The sequence below is a fragment of the Phyllopteryx taeniolatus genome, chromosome 8, assembly GCF_024500385.1.
Source record: "Phyllopteryx taeniolatus isolate TA_2022b chromosome 8, UOR_Ptae_1.2, whole genome shotgun sequence".
Taxonomy (NCBI): domain Eukaryota; kingdom Metazoa; phylum Chordata; class Actinopteri; order Syngnathiformes; family Syngnathidae; genus Phyllopteryx; species Phyllopteryx taeniolatus.
In genome coordinates, this window is record NC_084509.1 from 19,011,386 (window position 1) to 19,031,607 (window position 20,222).

The 20,222-nt window shown below is 42.5% G+C and overlaps 1 protein-coding gene across 1 annotated transcript in view; it reads left to right on the forward strand.

Annotated features, from left to right (window-relative positions):
- Positions 1-1,097: 1,097 nt before the first annotated feature.
- The window catches only part of LOC133482364 (calsyntenin-2-like), a 269,784-nt gene continuing 250,659 nt past the window's right edge, over positions 1,098-20,222 (forward strand). Inside the window, exon 1 of the mRNA XM_061782425.1 lies at positions 1,098-1,511. Coding sequence (XP_061638409.1) covers positions 1,448-1,511 — 64 coding nt within the window. The 5' untranslated portion in view covers positions 1,098-1,447. The remainder of the gene's footprint in view (positions 1,512-20,222) is intronic.

The window sequence follows — 20,222 nt, forward strand, 5'->3', positions numbered from 1 at the left end:
ACCTGGCAACTAATCAGTTGTGTTTGATACAAGTCTGTACTTCCTTGCGATTGGTCAATTTGGCCTATTTATTCTGCAAGACAAAAGAACAAGAATTTTTCTTGTGTGACTTATTTGCACCACAATGAATAAAAGTAATTTTTTAAAAAGTACAGTGACTCTCTGTTCATAGTGTGTGACATCAACCAAAATAATATGATGCAGTGGAAACTATATTTAATTACTGTATAATCACTTTACAGTATTTTACCATTTGGTATGTGTTTAATAATTTACTTGTAATTTACAGAAATGACATAGTGTACCGTAATATAAGCCCATAATTACATCATACATTGAAACCGTCATGGCTCTACCTTGTTTCCGCATTCCGGTGTAAATAATTAGATGTATATAACATGTGACAGATGCATGAAAATATTATTATACAAGGAAGAGAATGATCATTAAAAAAAATAAAAAATAAGAAAATCTATTGTAACAGTGCGGCAACATTGCAGAATGATTATGATGTATGGAGTGGTGCATGACTCCAGAACAGTTGCCAGAAAGTGGTGCGGTGGGTTAAGCCCACCCAAAAACCGTTTGGATGCTGCCCCTGTGTTGGATCCAAGGGGCCACTGCCAACTCCACCCCCACGTTGCTCACCACTGACTGGAAAAAAGAAGAAAATGTACATTGGTCGCGCATGATTAAAATGTAGTAAACTGATGTAACCTTCAAGGAGAAGAATGATTGTTTTAAATCAGTTTATGACATTTGAATCAGATGTATCCAATATACACTACATGTTCAAATTAAGTAAATTTGAAGGTGTTTTTATTTATTTATTTTTTTCAGCAAAACAATGATCTGTTTTCAATAACGAAACATGACATTTTCTGAGTGACTCCAAACTTTTGAACGGTCTACTGTAGTCTGTATAGTCAAAAAAAAAAGTTTGGGAGTAAAGCATTATAAATAGTTAAAAGTGCGTGTGCGTAAGTGTCGCCAGTATTGCTGTGCTACTACGCATGGATGATGGATGCGTTTGTTGTGAGCGAGATGCGATGAGCACAATGGTGCTAGCAACATCAGAGTTCTCGTTGCTCGTAAAGTCACGTGTGGGATTGTGTATATGCTTGAGCGGATGGGAGGAGGGTGAAAGATAAGGAGGGAGGGCTTTGCAAAGAGAGATGGGGAAAAATTGCACCTCTCTCCTCCCTGTGACGTCTGCACCGGCCCGGTCCCGGGCAACTGCCGGCTTCTGGTCCCGTTTTAGAAGAACCTCTCCACTTGCTGCTTTTTCGCCGACTGCGCGCGGTGCACCGAGGATCCGTGTTTGACAACACGCTGCCAGCCTCGCTGCCAGCGACGTGCCCCCCCTGCGCGCTACTCCGAGGGAGTGAAAAACAGCAAGAAGGATCGAACGAGCCCAATATTCAGAGGAACGGAGGAAGACGAGAAGATGCTGACGGCAGCTGTTGTGCTGGTGGTGGTCGCGCTGGGCTTGAGCGCGGCTCACTCCAAAGGTAGGAAATACCATTTAGTACTAGTACTGCATGTGAAGGACAACATACTGGACTGCGTGGTGGGATGCTAACTCGCTGGAGCCAATTTGGATACAGAGATGTCCTGCCGATGCAGATAACTACCGTTATGTTTGCTCATCACTCTTTTATTTCACCTCACTGCTCCTCTCAACGGAGTTCATTTCTTGATAATATAAAAGATGCACTCAATTTTGGGTACACCTTCTCTGTGGAATACCATTCAATACACAAGCTTTACTCCATTGTTATTATTATTATTATTATTATTATTATTATTATTATTATTACATCAGACAAGATGTATGACAAGACAAGATCAAATATATACAGTTGAGTTAAACACCACTGCAAGACTACAAACACAAACATAATCACACTGTTAAATTCAATGCAATCAATCACATTTAGAGCCAAGCATTGGCATCTTTGTAACTTTTTTTGGTTATTTTTGTTGCTAAAACTCTTGAATTGCATGACAATGTGCAGGTGTACCAATTAAAGTGTCTGTTGATAGTACATGAAGCTTTGTAGCAATGAAGGGTATCATTTTTATTTAATAGCATCAGAACAGTAGTGAGGTCATCGTGTCTTTATTATAGCCATTTCTTGGCATGATCTCCTCTAATGGTATATTATTTGTGTGGGCTTGCATTTGATGTGTAACATAGGTGTTCATGTTTCAGTGAAAATTGTGTGTGTGTCTGTGTATTTACTTAGTTAAAAATGTAGACATAATTTTAGGTATTGTGGTCCCTTTTAGTGTGTGTTTGAAATTTCAATTTGGCATAGAGAGCAGTGCTATTATGCTGTACACGAGAGCATAATTGTTTTCGTAGAAACAATTGAAGGAGAAAAAAAACAAAGTTTAAAGGATTTATCATGATAATGTCTAGACCCGTTGCATTTTGGTTTGTTGTTGAATCGGCAGCGTTACAGCAAGAAAGCAGAAAGACAAACGCAAACGCTTTGATTGTGTTAATGTTTGTGGTCTGTATCATGACAGAATGCCTTTTGTTTACTTCTTATTAAGTCAGCATATGTATAATGTACACTGTGCATAGAATGTAAATGAAGCATTGATGGGATTCATCAATTTACTAATTCAATATACAGCTGTAATTAGCTCATTAGCATTTCAAAACATGCGACATGAACATCTGTACCCAAAGCCACAGATATGTGATAATGACACCCAGATGTCATAAATATGTGCCATACTGTTGGCACTCTCGCTTCATCGCTGAGCTAATTTTAGGTCTACCAGTGTCCCTGATGCAGCATGTCTGCTCAATTCTCTCATGAGCTTGGCATTTTGCCGTGGGTAAACGTGGCAACAGGTTCTTGCTAATCAACTCCCTGCAGACTGAGCTTGGCTTTGGCACAGGAGAATAACAAGGTGACACCTGTCAGTTTGGCCTGGCTGTCCTGAGACACTACAAGTGTGTAAAGATGTCAACCTTGGTGGCTTGTGACACAGGTAAGAACCTCCCCGTTGGTGCTGGGCCAGCTGCAATGAAAACACACGCAGGCATTGATCTGTCCTCCGACATTTATCGAACAAGCAACTATAGAGTGATGTGTGTGCACTGGCTTCTGAATTGCTAAATGCATACATTTATCAGGGATTGCATGACATTGTTTGTAGGAAGGAAAATTAGTTATAACTAAAGGACATATCTTACAATGTGACATTAATATTAGATGAGAGAACATAATAAATAAAATGAGAAAAATGCATCCATACAAATGTGTGTTATTTCAGTAATTCTCATATTAATTAGTATTTTAAAAATAATATGAGCACAGTGAAAACAGGCTAAAAGTTGATAACCACTCTAATGGTTACAAAGTTGTGATATAGAGATGCTAAGAGCATGTTAACTTTGTCAGGCTTGAAAACTCCATTCATGTTTTTTCTTTTTTCAAGACTAATCCTCATGCGCAGTTAGTGATTTGTGTTTTGATTTTGACTTTTTTTACTTTATTTGTTCACATTTCCTCGCTTAAATTATGTCACCTATATCACTTTTCAGTCATGTATTTATACTCTCCTGTATACAATACACCAATTTCCTATTGGCATCAAGAACATACTCTCAATTGAATCTAGGGCAGAGGTAAGAAGTAATAAAGTTAAAAAGTCCACTTTGATAATTGTTAAAAAAAAATGAAAAAGAAAATCAAGCAAAGCATAGTTTTACATGATTCCCCTTGTTATTATTATTATTAGTAGTCCTAATACTTGTAACAAGAGAGGGGTTCAACGGTTTGCCAAGACTGACTCTTGTTGCTAGAAAAAGCCAGTAACAGGCTGCAAAAAGCTGCAAACCTAAAACCTCTTACAGTTGATGAAATTAAAACCAAAGTAGTTCTTTCCTGTCATATGTGGTGAAGGATCTGCCTTTGTCGCGCTAGTATGCAATGCTGTTTTCCAGATAACTTTGAAGAGCTGCTCCTGTCATTTTTTGTTTAGCCACCATTTCGTTCCAGGAAAGCGCAGCCTCCTTAAACCGCTGTCACCCTCGAGTCATCCTTTATAGTAGGCGCGTGTGTCTAAATGTGTGTCTCTCCACTTAGTACGTGCTTCGGCGTTGTCAGCAATCAGGGCTTAAAGAGCTAACATCCTGTGCTGTGCATGCGAGTGTGTTTAGGTGTGTTTGGCCACGCACATGTGGCAGAGTGACAGATTGCAGCCAACATTATGACAGCCACCAAGTATGCAGAAAAGATGTTGGTATAAACTAAAATATTGCCCTGCAGATACATTCTGTGGCTCAAACGCTTTCACCAGAACCGACCGTGTCCCCGCTCAACAGGGAGAATCATCAGGCAGCCAAGCAGAAAAAGCTGGCGAATTTCTGCCAGTGCTGCCTGGAGCCACGCTTATGTGTAATTCCCAGCAATATAAACTCTGAATTTATCAACGCAGTATATTTTAATTCAGCTTCCCACTGCTTCTCCTTGTTGGTGGAACATTTTTGCTGCTTCATTATGTCCAGATAAAAATAAGGCACATTTCTACTGTCAGTCTACATGTTAGATACAACAACCAGGTTTTAACAAGCTTTATGTTGCAATTATATAGTGGTTTATAGTGAGATCACATTTAATTGACATGGGTCCCATAATTCACAATTTCAATACAGGGCTTCTGTATATGTGTGTATGTGTGCGTTGTGTTTCGGGAACGCATATGAAAAAGAGGGGAGGAAGAAAAGCTAAAGCACATTCATCTTTGCTTATTGGTGAGAGAATGTGCATGCTATAAATCCTCCAACAAGACTTTGACACAAGATGTGGGCCAAATCCTAACTGGGGCGTTCCAGTCAGGCAGGCACCGCTCAGCGATATGGGGGAACATCACAGATTTTTAATAATCCTACAACACCTACAACAACTATTTAATGATAATATTTTTAGGACACGTGATGAACTGTTCCAAGAATGCCAAATAACAGGCGGAAACTTTCTTCAATACAATAAATTAAAAGCAGCAATAATAATAATAAAAAAAAAAAAGAATACCAACACTCCAGAGCACCGTTCAACCACCGGAGTTTATTCAGCAAATAGTGAAACTTATTCCGCAAAGGAAAAAAAAATTCCCAAATGTTTATGAATTAATTTCATAAACTAAATCAATGCACTTACCAATCACTAAATGGGAAGAAGACCTTTCTACGTGCCCTGATATGTAAAAATACATTTAGAATGACAAAAAAACAAAAACAAATTTACAGCTTATACAATATAAAGTACACCATAGAACACACTTTAAAAATGGGCTTCCCTCCATCTAATATATGCGCGCAATGCACTAAAAATACCCCAGACCTCTACTTTCATGCTATTTGGGAATGCACACCAATTTAATGCTTTTGGTCTTAGGTTACGCAAAAACTCTCTTATATTTTGAACTACAGGATTCCACTTTCCTCAAGATTGTGCATACTTGGCGACTTAAGCATAATCGCCCTCCCTAATAAATATTCACAATCATTACTCGTCACGTTAGCTATTGCTAAGGAAACAATTCTATTAAACTGGAAAAACAAACAAGCTATTAACATGAATCTTCTTCTTCTTTTCCTTTCGGCTTGTCCCGTTAGGGGTCGCCACAGCGCGTCATCCTTTTCCATGAGAGCCTATCTCCTGCATCCTCCTCTCGAACACCAACTGCCATCATGTCTTCCCTCACGACATCCATCAACCTTCTCTTTGGTCTTCCTCTAGCTCTCTTGCCTGGCAGCTCCATCCTCATCATCCTTCTACCAATATACTCACTCTCTCTCCCCAAGTATTTAAAGTCCTCTACCCTTGCCATCTCTTCTCCCTGTAGCCTCATTCTTCCCCCACCACCCCTCTCATTCATGCACATATATTCTGTTTTACTTCGGCTAATCTTCATTCCTCTTCTTTCCAGTGCATGCCTCCATCTTTCTAACTGTTCCTCCAGCTGCTCCCTGCTTTCACTGCAGATCACAATGTCATCTGCAAACATCATGGTCCACGGGGATTCCAGTCTAAACTCATCTGTCAGCCTATCCATCACCACTGCAAAAAGGAAGGGGCTCAGGGCTGATCCCTGATGCAGTCCCACGTCCACCTTAAATTCTTCTGTCACACCGACAGCACACCTCACCGCTGTTCTGCTGCCCTCGTACATGTCCTGTATTATTCTAACATACTTCTCTGCCACTCCAGACTTCCGCATGCAGTACCACAGTTCCTCTCTGGGTACTCTGTCATAGGCTTTCTCTAGATCTACAAAGACACAATGTAGCTCCTTCTGACCTTCTCTGTACTTTTCCATCAACATCCTCAAGGCAAATAATGCATCTGTGGTACTCTTTCTAGGCATGAAACCATACTGTTGCTCGCAAATACTCACTTCTGTCCTGAGTCTAGCCTCCACTACTCTTTCCCATAACTTCATTGTGTGGCTCATCAACTTTATTCCTCTATAGTTGCCACAGCTCTGGACATCACCTTTGTTCTTAAAAATGGGCACCAGTACACTTTTCCTCCATTCCTCAGGCATCTTCTCACGCACTAGAATTCTATTGAACAAGCTGGTCAAAAACTCCACAGCCACCTCTCCTAGATGCTTCCATACTTCCACAGGAATGTCATCAGGACCAACTGCCTTTCCATTTTTCATTCTCTTTAATGCCTTTCTAACTTCCCCCTTACTAATCATTGCCACTTCCTGGTCCACCACACTTGCCTCTTCTACTCTCCCTTCTCTATCATTTTCCTCATTCATCAACTCCTCGAAGTATTCTTTCCATCTACCTAGCACACTGCTGGCACCAGTCAACATATTTCCATCTCTATCCTTAATCACCCTAACCTGCTGCACATCCTTCCCATCTCTATCCCTCTGTCTGGCCAGCCTGTATAGATCCTTTTCTCCTTCTTTAGTGTCCAACCTGCCATACATGTCATCATATGCCTCTTGTTTTGCCTTTGCCACCTCTACCTTTGCCCTGTGTCGCATCTCAATGTATTCCTTTCGCCTCTCCTCGGTCCTCTCAGTGTCCCACTTCTTCTTAGCTAACCGTTTTCCTTGTATGATTTCCTGTACTGTGAGGTTCCACCACCAAGTCTCCTTCTCTCCTTTCCTGCCAGAAGATACACCAAGTACTCTCCTGCCTGCTTCTCTGATCACCTTGGCTGCAGTGGTCCAGTCTTCTGGAAGCTCTTCCCGTCCACCGAGAGCCTGTATCACCTCTTCCCGAAAAGCTGCACAACACTCGTCCTGTCTCAGCTTCCACCACATGGTTCTCTTCTCTGCCTTTGTCTTCCTAATTTTCCTCCCCACCACCAGAGTCATCTTACACACCACCATCCTATGCTGTCTAGCCACACTCTCCCCTACCACTACCTTACAGTTGGTAACCTCCTTCAGATTACATCGTCTGCACAAGATGTAATCCACCTGTGTGCTTCTACCTCCGCTCTTGTAGGTCACCCTATGTTCGTGCCTCTTCTGGAAAAAAGTGTTCACTACAGCCATTTGCATCCTTGTTGCAAAGTCTACCACCATCTGTCCCTCCAAGTTCCTTTCCTGGATACCGTACTTACCCATCACTTCTTCATCACCCTTATTACCTTCACCAACATGTCCATTACAATCTGCACCAATTACGACTCTCTCTCTGTCTGGGATGCTCAGAACTACATCATCTAGCTCCTTCCAGAATTTCTCTTTCACCTCTAGGTCACATCCTACCTGTGGGGCATAGCCACTAATCACATTACACATAACACCCTCAATTTCAAATTTCAGCCTCATCACTCGATCTGATACTCTTTTCACCTCCAAGACATTCTTAGCCAACTCTTCTTTTAAAATAACCCCGACTCCATTTCTCTTCCCATCTACACCATGGTAAAATAATTTAAACCCTCCCCCTAAACTTCTAGCCTTACTGCCTTTCCACCTGGTCTCCTGGACACACAATATATCAACCTTTCTCCTAATCATCATGTCAACCAACTCCCGAGATTTTCCTGTCATAGTCCCAACATTCAAAGTCCCCACATTCAGTTCTAGGCTGTGTGTTTTCCTCTTCTCTTTCTGCCGAAGAACCCGCTTTCCACCTCTTCTTCTTCTTCTTCTTTGACTTCGACTTCGACCCACAGTAGCTGAATTTCCAACAGCGCCCTGCAGGTTGACGGCGCCGGTGGCGGACGTTGTTAACCCGGGCCACGACCGATCCGGTATGGAATTCTTTGGATGAACGCTCATATTTGTTTGGCAAGGTTTTAAGCCGGATGCCCTTCCTGACGCAACCCTCTGCATTTATCCGGGCTTGGGACCGGCCTACAGTTTGCACTGACTTGTGCCCCCCATAGGGCTGCATTAAGCTATTAACATGAATCACTGGCTAAATCTCATCATAGAATATATAGCGTTAGAAAAAATATCAGGGGAATGAAAAGATCAATTACAGACAGTATATACATAGATAGCTGCTCACCCTTCCTCCAAATGCTAAATCTAGATTCTTGATTCCTTTGCCTAGGTAGGGTGCCATCTGACAATAACAAGACTATTTTGTAAATATAAAAGTAAACTTTTAATTTACGTATTCTTTGTTGTCGAGGTTGCTGTTTTTTTTAATTTTTTTTTTACATTTTTCATTCGTTTTATTTATTTTTCTTATTCATTTACATACTTGTTATTATGGCGGCACGGTGGACGACTGGTTAGAGCGTTAGCCTCACAGTTCTGAGGTGCGGGGTTCAATCCCCGTCCCCGCCTGTGTGGAGTTTGCATGTTCTCCCCGTGCCTGCGTGGGTTTTCTCCGGGCACTCCGGTTTCCTCCCACATCCCAAAAACACGCATTAATTGGAGACTCTAAATTGCCTGTAGGCATGACTGTGAGTGCGAATGGTTGTTAGTTTCTATGTGCCCTGCGATTGGCTAGTAACCAGTTCAGGGTGTACCCCGCCTCCTGCCCGATGACAGCTGGGATAGGCTCCAGCACGCCCGCGACCCTAGTGAGGAGAAGCGGCTCAGAAAATGGATGGATGGATACTTGTTATTATATAATTTTTTTTAACACTTTAGACTGACTTGCATGGTGAAAGGACACATGCATGGAGTGGGGATCGTCTCTTCTTGACCCTATGTTTGCGGTTCTGTCGTCTGTAGAGGCTGGACTTTCTTTACCAAGGGGAAGAGGTAAAGAAAGTCACTAGTCACATCTGGGCACACATATATCCAGGGTTTCCTGGGGGAATGGTGTGGGGTCAGGAGAGTGCGGGTGTTGGACCGGGTTTCAGTACCATCACTTTCCCGGTCCAGGCGCCCTGCCCCTCCTCGCTGCCTGCTCCCTACGATTTTAATGCATCACACACACTCATCCCCATTTCTTTTAATGCACCACAAACACCCATCTCTAGGGGTAGGGGGTGGGTCTTGAGTGGAGGGGATTTAGCTTTTTGTTCCACAAGTTCTCCATTTGAGGTTAATGGCTCTCCTTAAGGTTCACTGGAATCCTAAAGATTTTGAAATGACTTTGTAACCCTTTCCAGACTGATAGATGTCAATTTACTTAATTCCTCGACTATTCTGGAATTTCTTTGGATTGTGTCATTTTGTTGCAGCTTTTTTAGATCTTTTATCTGACTTGATTTTGTCAGACAGGTTCTGTTTAAGTGATTTCTTGATTGAACAGGCCTAGCGGAAATCAGACTTGGGTGTTATTAGTGCAAATTAACCAATTCATGATTTGACAGGGGTGTTACTTTTACTTTTTACTTTTTCACACAGGGCCAGGTAACTTTGAATAGTATTCTTTCCTTAATAAATGAAATCACCATTTAAAAAAAGCATTTTAAGTTCACTGGGGTTATATTTGTCTGATTTATACATTTGTTTGAAACAAATTAATCATTAAAGTGGGGAAACTATGCAAAAATATAAGAATTTGGGAAGAGGGGCAATACTTTTTCACTGCACTGTAAATATTGTACTCCAAGAAGAAAAAAATACATACAGTGCAGAAATACAGGTATGCCATCTGGGATTTGGGGGCCCATGGGGGAAAACAAATTGGGCACCACCACTTCAATGACACAAATTGAAAATACTGTACTATTTTTTTCTCTCCTTATAGTTGTAATCATTTTACAACACAACCCACACTTAAGAACATTATAAGAAATACATTTAGAAAAACAGCAGTTAAGTCAAATGAGTTTGCTGAACGTTATGTCTTTCTGTTTATAACGATTATTGCCTGGAGATAAAAGCTGTATATGAATCTCGTGGCCTGTGTCTTAATGGATCTAAAACAACTGGGGCACCTTAGATTGAAGACTGTAAACTCCACAAATGTGATCAAGAAAACATCTAAACAAGTTTGTTGAACATCTCTGGATTGTTGCAGAAAGACGGAAGGATTTTTTTAAATTTAATATTATTATTATTTTTTTTTTTTATGAACCTCCTTCCAGAAGCTGTTATTTGCATGCTTGGAAATATTTCAATATTAAAGCTCAGTGCCATCAAAACGTCTCCAGTCTTCCAATACCGTACTCTTCTCAGCTACACCTACACCACCAGTCTTTCTCCATTTAACTTTTTCTTGGCGATGGGCATTTTGTCCCACACTCTAATTTTCTCTTCCACAACACATCCACGCATTCAGACGATCCACTGAAATTATCAATCCATCCATTTTCTGTACCGCTTGTCCTCACTAGGGTCGCAGGCGTGTTGCAGCCGATCCCAGCTATCTTCGGGCGACAGCTGGGGTACACCCTGAACTGGTCACCAGCCAAACGAAAGGCAGATAGAAACAAACAACCATTCACATTCACATTCACACCTACTGGCAACGTAGGGTCTTCAGTTAACCAACCGTGCATGTTTTTGGAATGTGGGAGGAAGCTGGAGTACCCGGAGAAAACCCACACAGGCACGGGGAGAACATGCAAAGTCCACACAGGCGGGGCTGGGATATGAACACCAGCCCTCAGAACTGCGAGGCAGATGTGCTCACCAGTTGTCCATCGTGCCACACCACTGAAATCAACTTAACCTTAATTATTAACATAAACAAAATACTTTGACTACATTTTATCCCCAATTCAATCAATATTGATTTGAGCAGCTTGGTGAAGTAGTGGTCACAACGTCTGTCTCACAGTTGAGAGATGCTGGGCTTACGTGTCGGCTCAGGGCCTCCTACGGGGAATTTGCATGTTCTGTGTTTTTCAGGTTACTCGGGCTTCCTCCCATATTCTAAAACCACTCGTTCGGTTAATTAAATAGCATCATTACCTTGCCACTAGAAGGGAATTCAGAATTTAAAAAACTTCAAAAACAGGAAAACAACAAGAGAGAGTACATACTCTAGTCGGTGGTACACCACACATTTCTTTCATGTGAAAAAGACAAAACAGACTATTTCCTTTCTTTTCAACCACTGAGATTTTTTTTTGCTGTCTTCACCTTTCTGTCATTTTAAATGTCAAAGCAGTGTGCTTTGGAACAATATGTGCAAGCACATTGTTCGGTCGCTAAGGGTCCGCGGTGCACTGCAAAGTAAGTGGGTGTCTCCTCATCATTTTTTCCTTTTGTCCGTTCTTGGCAGCAGATATTCAGACATATTTGCCATTTGCCACACGAATTGTAAGCGAGTTAGGAAGCAAGACCAGACTTAATCCTGCAGTATCTTTTACAGATTTTAAAAAGTCAAACAAACAACGATGTTAAAATGCATCACCATCAACAAATTGATCAGATGTGTTTCATTTAGCAAATCCTTTTTGTCAATTCATTAAAAAATTAATTGCATCAGAATCAGAATCATCTTTATTTGCCAAGTATGTCCAAAAAACACACAAGGAATTTGTCTCCGGCAATTGGAGCTGCTCCAGTACGACAACAGACAGTCAATTGACAGAGAACACTTTTGGGACATAAAGACATTGAGAAAAACAGTCACTGAGCAATAAAGGGTTGCTAGTTATCCGGTAATGCCGGTACAATTATTATTTTTTCTTGACAGTTGTGCAAAAAGATGCAGAGTCCTCTAGCACTTAGAGCAGTTCGAATGACTAATATAGCAATAGTCCGGTGCAATGACCATTGTGCAAAGGGGGCCGATACTCCTCAATCAGTGTGCAAATGGAGCACATGCTACTCTGGCATGAGTGGCCAGTATTGGTCAACAACGGATATGCAAATAGTGCAGCGTGGCGAGACTACTACAGTGAGTGCACGAGTAATATATAATTGGCCCGACAGAAATGTGACAACAAACTCAAGACAAAAAAAATTGGCAGCATGTTGCAATGGAATTGTAAGTTAGCTGTTTATGAAGTTGATTGTAAGAGGGAAGAAGCTGTTGGAATGTCTACTAGTTCTAGTTTCCATTGATCGGTAGCGCCTACCTGATGGAAGCAGTCGGAAGAGCCGGTGACTGGGATGTGGAGGGTCCGAGACGATTTTGCACGCTCTTATCTTAGTTCTGGCAGCGTGCAAGTCCTCAAGGGTGGGTAGGGGGGTACCGACAATCCTTTCAGCAGTTTTGATTGTCGGTTGCAGTCGGAGTTTGTCCTTTTTTGTAGCAGCACCAAACCAGACTGTGATGGAAGAACACAGGACTGATTCGATGACCGCTGTGTAGAACTGCCTCAGCAGCTCCTGTGGCAGGCCGTGCTTTCTCAGAAGCCGCAGGAAGTACATCCTCTGCTGGGCCTTTTTGAGGACAGAGTTGATGTTGAGACGTGCAAAGGACTTCATGACCACAGATGTCAAGGCGACAGGCCTTGACATCTGTGGTCATGAAAACCTACAATCTCGGGTCATTTAGACCCGAGATTGTAGGTTTCTTTGGGACTGGAATGATGGTGGTGCGTTTGAAACAGGATGGTACTTCGCACAGTTACAGAGATCTATTGAAGATCTGTGTGAAGACTGGAGCGAGCTGGTCCGCGCAGACTTCGAGGCAGGGTGGGGACACATGGTCTGGGCCTGACGCTTTGTTAATCTTTTGTTGTTTGAAGATGCGTCTCACATCCTGTTCGTGGATGGTTAACGCAGAAGTCAGAGGTGTGATTGTGGTCGGTGGTGCGGCTGGGTGGGTGGGGGTGTGAAAGTGTCCTTTTTAAATCTGCAGTAGAAGGTATTCAAGTCGTTGGCTAGTGTGGTATTGTTCTCAGCTTCGGGGTATCATCGCTTGTAATTTGTCAGCGATTGTAATGCATGCCAGTCTGATTTAGAGTCGTTAGCGCTAAACTGTTTTTCCAACTTTGCTGCATAGTTCCTCTTTAGTCAGCTGGTTTCTAGCTCGATTACACAGGGCCCTTTAATATGAGTCTTCCTTAGCTTGGCGAAGTTGCTTAAATTTGGCAGTGAACCACGGTCGTTGTTGTTGAAAGTGCGAAATTACATTGGCATTTGGCATTTATGCATGTTGCATTTAGATTTACAATACATTTTATATACAAATTTCATTGAAACAAACACACACAAAAACTGTCACAAGCACCTTGTCCGCTGATAAGGTGTACAAGACATCTAAACTGTGTAATTGGACATATTTTCAAATGAAAAAGGCAATATCATACATGATAGCCATGCTTTCAAGAGGGGCATGGAAAATAATTGTGAAACTTTTCAAATACAAGAGGCCACGCTGGGAATTGTAGCTCAAATCCAGAGGGACGAGAGAGGCAGAACGTTCCGTCTTCATTTTGTTGCTCCCATTTAAACTGAGTACTTACGATACTTAAGATGCTGAGTTTCATTGCATCACAGTAAATTTTGTGAATACAAATTTTAGTTTCATTTTGGGCCATCATACAGTATATCAGCTCTTTCCCACTCTATGTGTTTATTAATACTGACACTTAATGTTGTGGTCCAGTTGAGAGCTCAGGTTTCTTTTGAAGAGATTAGTTGTTATTTGATATGTGGTTTGTAGTCCCTTCACTAATGTACAAATCTAAACATTCTTATGAACCATTCACTGTCTGGTTTTCTCTAATCTCGACTTTTTTACAAGGTAAGATAACCTGGTTGCAAGAATTTCACGAGCTGCTAATAGTGGGTGATAAATATTGGCATTTGATTGAAAGAAGAGCACTCCAGCTGATCACAACACATTCATAAGTAATTTTCACAATTCATGCTTTAAGATCGGCATGGTGAAATAACAATAATCAGCAAGTCTGCCGAACAGTCAGGAGATGGATTTTTGCGGTTACTCCTGCTTCCTCCCACACTCTAAAAACGTCCAAGTTAGGTTAATTGAAGGCTAGATTTCCCATCAGTGTGAATATGAATGAAAATGGTTTGTTTATGTTTCCTGGGAATGACTGGTGACCATTCCAGTGTGTGCCCCACGTCTTGCCAGAAATCAGCATTTGTTACAGTTACTGATAGCCCAAGAAGTTTGCATTTGCAGATTTATTTGACTTCAGTTACCCTTGTGGTAGCATGTTCTATCACAACACTGAAAAAAAGTATTGTACTGGAGCATACATGCAGAGAACTAACATATTTGTGGCTTTATTGAAAATGCTTTGCAATCTTTTTCATGATATCACAGAAGTATGCCTTTACCCACTTTGAAATCATGGTCAAATATTAAATGAATGCTCTCAGCAGTATCTCTAATGCATCATTGTAGGACTTATGCATGCATGCATTATGCATTATTATGAAGGTACAGTGATGTGAATCACTGGAACCCTTTTACACTACATTAAGGGGTGGAATTTTGTCTCGTCATGTATTTTGTATTTAAATTTTTTTTTTTTGCAAAAATACATTACTGTATGTAGCTGGTTAACAGCTTTAAATGTTATGATAGAGATTGAGCACATTGTCTTTTCATTCTTAAGGCCAACATCATGCCAATTTCCTCCCTGCAACTGCATGGTTTGCATTGGCAGTCAACACACACAACCCAAACATACACCATTATCGCTGTGTATTTGCTAATGTCTTGCAAGGTTGGTGATCATCCACAGGAACTAGCAGCCTGCACAAACATATTAATCAAGCGTTCATTGTTTCCTTCTTATTGCACATTCCCACATGCCGTTAGCTTACATACCCATGCACGCACTAAGGCACTCATGCACATGCACACACACACACACACACACACACTCACACACACACACACACAGACACACACACACGTATTCAGACGTGTGACCCTATTGTGATTATTCCTTGGTGCTAAATGCTCACATTTTGGAAAACATTCTACCCATTCATCAATTTTCACATGATAGGTAAATGTTGTCATCACATGTCAGCCAATGACAAGCTGAAGTGGGCCTGGCAGAGCTGGTGTACCTCCACAGGTCATCACAAGCATTTCTGCAATGACGCATGCTCACACAAAACATAAGCCATCATAGAACATAAATCATCCATACAGGATTGCTCAGCAGTTAAAATTCCGCATGAGTCCACTTGAACATGAAATGATAAAAATGTTACTTAGTCAAGATGGTTGTGTATCTTATCAGTGTCTGTGCCCCCTGGCAGGCATCCAGCCAGTAAGCAGATGCTTTGTTAGCTGACAATAGCAGATTTACATATTTATTGATATACATATGTTTGAAATGTTATTTGGCAATGACACAGAACATAAACAAAATAAAATAAAATTATAATCATGCTACAGTGGGATCGTACGCATTTGAATAATAGCGAAACGGAAATGTGGAGCGCTGTCCTTGGTGCTGAAATGAGCCAGAAAACAGCAATGTAGCAATTCATTGTCCAAACATAAGATTAGTTTTAAACTTCTGTGCCATTGGTTTTGCCATACTGTGAGTGGCCATGTCCATATAACAGTGTGCAAAATGATAGGAGGGGTGGAGATGATGAAAACACTTGGGAATTGACAGCCTGTCACAGATACTGTATGATCAGCTCCAGCAGGGATTGATGAGTGACAGAGGGGTGGGCATAAATGGTCGAGGAACGTGCAGCATTTCAATGATATAATGCATTCATCTACAACAAAATGAAACCTGATGGTAATTATTTTTGAGATGATAGGGTGCGCTCCCTACATTAATGCAAAAAGGGATCAGAAGGTTGGTGAGTAAATATGACAATGACAACCACCACGAATCCATGTTTTATGCAGCTTATCTTGTTCAGGGTCACTGGAAAGGTGAGAGTGGGAAAATGGCATACTACACCGTGGATTGGTCGGCAGTCAATCACGGGGCACACAGAGTCAGACTACCATTCACACTCATATACAGTCCCTTAGCTGGGAGCCGAAAGCCTTCTTCAGTTTTTATTTGTTTTTAATACAAAGTGTCATTACAGGCAGAGTAACAATTGCTCCAAAATATTTCCCTTCAATTGCATGACTATTAATACATTTGTATAGATAAAAGTAGAATAGTGTGTGTGTGTTTGCGTTTGAATGGCTGATATAATTTTATTACAATTCAACTGTAAACAAGCAGGTGGGGGAAGCTTTGTGTGAAAAGCCTTTTATACAAATCCATGTGCATATTTATACATCAGAATCAGAATCAGAATCATCCAAGTAGTATGTCCAAAAAACACACAAGGAACTTGTCTCCGGTAGTTGGAGCCGCTCTAGTACGACAACAGACAGTCAATTGACAGAGAATACTTTTGGGACGTAAAGACATTGAAAAAAAACAGCCACTGAGCAATAAAGGGTTGCTAGTTATCTGATAATGCCGGTACAATTTATTATTTTATTTTTTTACAATTGTGCAAAAAGACACAGAGTCCGAAATTGAAAAAAAAAAAAAACACCCCGACTCACCCCTCATTATTCTCGGGGACTTTAACAAAGCTAAACTCAACCACGAACTCCCTAAATACAAGCAGCACATCAACTGTCCTACCAGGGAAAATAATACTTTAGACCACTGCTACACCACGGTAAAAAACGCATACCGTGCTATACCTCGTGCAGCCTTGGGCTCGTCTGATCACTGCTTAATTCACTTAATACCGACGTACAGGCAAGAACTTAAATGTGCGAAGCCTACAGTGAAAACAGTCAAAAAGTGGACAAATGAAGCCAAGATGGAACTTCAAAGCTGCTTAGACTGCACAGACTGGAGTGTCTTTGAAAATTCAGCTGGCAGCCTGGATGAATATACGGACACTGTCACATCCTATATCAGTTTCTGTGAAGAGGTCTGTGTTCCAACAAAATCATTTCGCACATTCAACAACAATAAGCCGTGGTTCACTGCTAAACTTAAGCAGCTTCGCCAAGCTAAGGAGGACGCATATCAGAGCGGGGACAGGGCCCTGTATAATCGAGCTAGAAACCAGCTGACCAAAGAAATTAACATTGCAAAGAGGATCTATACAGCAAAGTTGGAAAAACAGTTTAGCGCAAACGACTCTAAATCAGTCTGGCATGCATTCCAGTCGCTGACTAATTACAAGCGACGATCCCCCCAAGCTGAGAACAATAGCACACTAGCCAACGACTTGAATACCTTCTACTGCAGATTTGAAAAGGACAGTTTCACACCACACACCAACCCGGCCCCACCCGCGACCACAATCACACCTCTGACCTCTGCGTTAACCATCCATGAACAGGATGTGAGACGCATCTTCAAACAACAAAAGATTAACAAAGCGGCAGGCCCGGACCACGTGTCTCCATCCTGCCTCAAAGTCTGCGCGGACCAGCTCGCGCCAGTCTTCACTCAGATCTTCAACAGATCACTGGAAATGTGCGAAGTTCCATCCTGCTTCAAACGCTCCACCATCATCCCAGTCCCCAAGAAACCTGCAATCTCGGGTCTGAATGACTACAGGCCTGTCGCTTTGACATCTGTGGTCATGAAGTCCTTTGAACGTCTTGTGCTGGACCACCTCAAGAGTGTCACAGGTCCCCTGCTGGACCCCCTGCAGTTTGCCTACCAAGCGAACAGATCTGCGGATGATGCAGTCAACATGGGACTGCACTTCATCCTAGAACACCTCGACAGTGCAGGGACCTACGCGAGGATCCTGTTCGTGGACTTCAGCTCAGCGTTCAACACCATCATCCCTGAACTCCTTTCATCCAAGCTTCTCCAGCTCAGCGTCTCACCTGCCATCTGCCAGTGGATCTACAGCTTTCTGACGGGCAGGACACAGCAGGTCAGGCTGGGGGAGGCCACCTCATCCACACGCAGCATCAGCACTGGGGCGCCCCAAGGTTGTGTCCTCTCTCCGCTGCTCTTCTCTCTCTACACGAACGACTGCACCTCAGCGAACCCGACTGTCAAACTCCTGAAGTTTGCAGATGACACCACTGTCATCGGCCTCATCAAGGACGGTGACGAGTCTGCATATCGACAGGAAGCGGAGCGGCTGGAGCTGTGGTGCGGCCGACACAACCTGGAGCTGAACACGCTCAAGACTGTAGAGATGATCGTGGACTTCAGGAGGCATCCTTCGCCACAGCTGCCCCTCACGCTGTCCAGCTGCCTTGTGTCAACCGTCGAGACCTTCAAGTTCCTGGGAATTACAATCTCCCAGGACCTGAAGTGGACGACCAACATCAACTCCGTCCTCAAAAAGGCCCAGCAGAGGATGTACTTCCTGCGGCTTCTGAGAAAGCATGGCCTGCCACCGGAGCTGCTGAGACAGTTCTACACAGCGGTCATCGAATCAGTCCTGTGTTCTTCCATCACAGTCTGGTTTGGTGCTGCTACAAAAAAGGACAAACTCCGACTGCAACGGACAATCAAAACTGCTGAAAGGATTGTCGGTACCCCCCTACCCACCCTTGAGGACTTGCACGCTGCCAGAACTAAGACAAGGGCGTGCAAAATCCTCTCGGACCCTCCCCACCCCGGTCACCAGCTCTTCCAGCTCCTTCCCTCAGGTAGGCGCTACCGATCAATGCAAACTAGAACTAGTAGACATTCCAACAGCTTCTTCCCTCTTGCAATCAACTTCTTGAACAGCTAACTTACAATTCCATTACAACAAGCTGGCAATTTTTTGACTTGAGTTCGTTGTCACATTTCTGTATTCTGTATTATGTATTACTCGTGCACTCACTGTAGTTGTCTCGCCGTGCTGCACTATTTGCATATAGTGGCCACTCATGCCAGAGTAGTATCTGCTTCATTTGCACACTGATTGAGGAGTATCTGTAACATTTGCACAACCATTGTCCCAGATTATCGCAGTACTCGTCACTTTAAACCGCATACACTCCTTGAAGTCTCAGTGCCCTTTGCACAATGGTCATTGCACCGGACTATTGCGATATTAGCCATTCGAACTGAGGACTCTGCATCTTTTTGCACAATTGTTGTTTGTTGTTGTTTTTTGTCAATGTCTTTATGTCTCCAAAGTGTTCTGTAAATTGACTGTCTGTTGTACTAGAGCGGCTCCAACTACCGGAGACAAATTCCTTGTGTGTTTTGGACATACTTGGCAAATAAAGATGATTCTGATTCTGATTCTGATTCTGATTCTAGCATTTAGAGCAGTTTGAATGACTAATATTGCAATAGTCCGGTGCAATGACCACTGCGCAAAGGGCGCCGTGACTTCAAGCGAGTAGTGCGATAATCTGGGACAATGTTGATTGTGCAAATGTTGCAGATACTCCTCAGTCAGTTTGCAAATGGAGCAGATGCTACTCTGGCATGAGTGGCCAGTATTGGTCAACAACAGATATGGAAATAGTGCAGCGTGGATACTATACTACTACTACTATAGTGAGTGCACGAGTAATGTATAAATGGCCCCACAGAAATGTGACAACAAACTCAAGACAAAAAAAGGGTGGGTAGGGGTGTACCGACAATCCTTTCAGCAATTTTGATTGTCCGTTGCAGTTGGAGTTTGTCCTTTTTTGTAGCAGCAACAAACCAGACTGTGATGGAAGAACACAGGACTGATTCGATGACCGCTGTGTAGAACTGCCTCAGCAGCTCCTGTGGCAGGCCGTGCTTCCTCAGAAGCCCCAGGAAGTAGATCTTCTGCTGGGCCTTTTTGAGGACTGTATTGATGTTGATCGCCCACTTCAGTTCCTGAGAGACTGTAATTCCCAGGAACTTGAAGGTCTCTACAGTTGATACAAGGCAGCTGGACAGCGTGATGGGCAGCTGTGGCGAAGGATGCCTCCTGAAGTCCACGATCATCTCTACAGTCTTGAGCGTGTTCAGCTCCAGGTTGTGTTG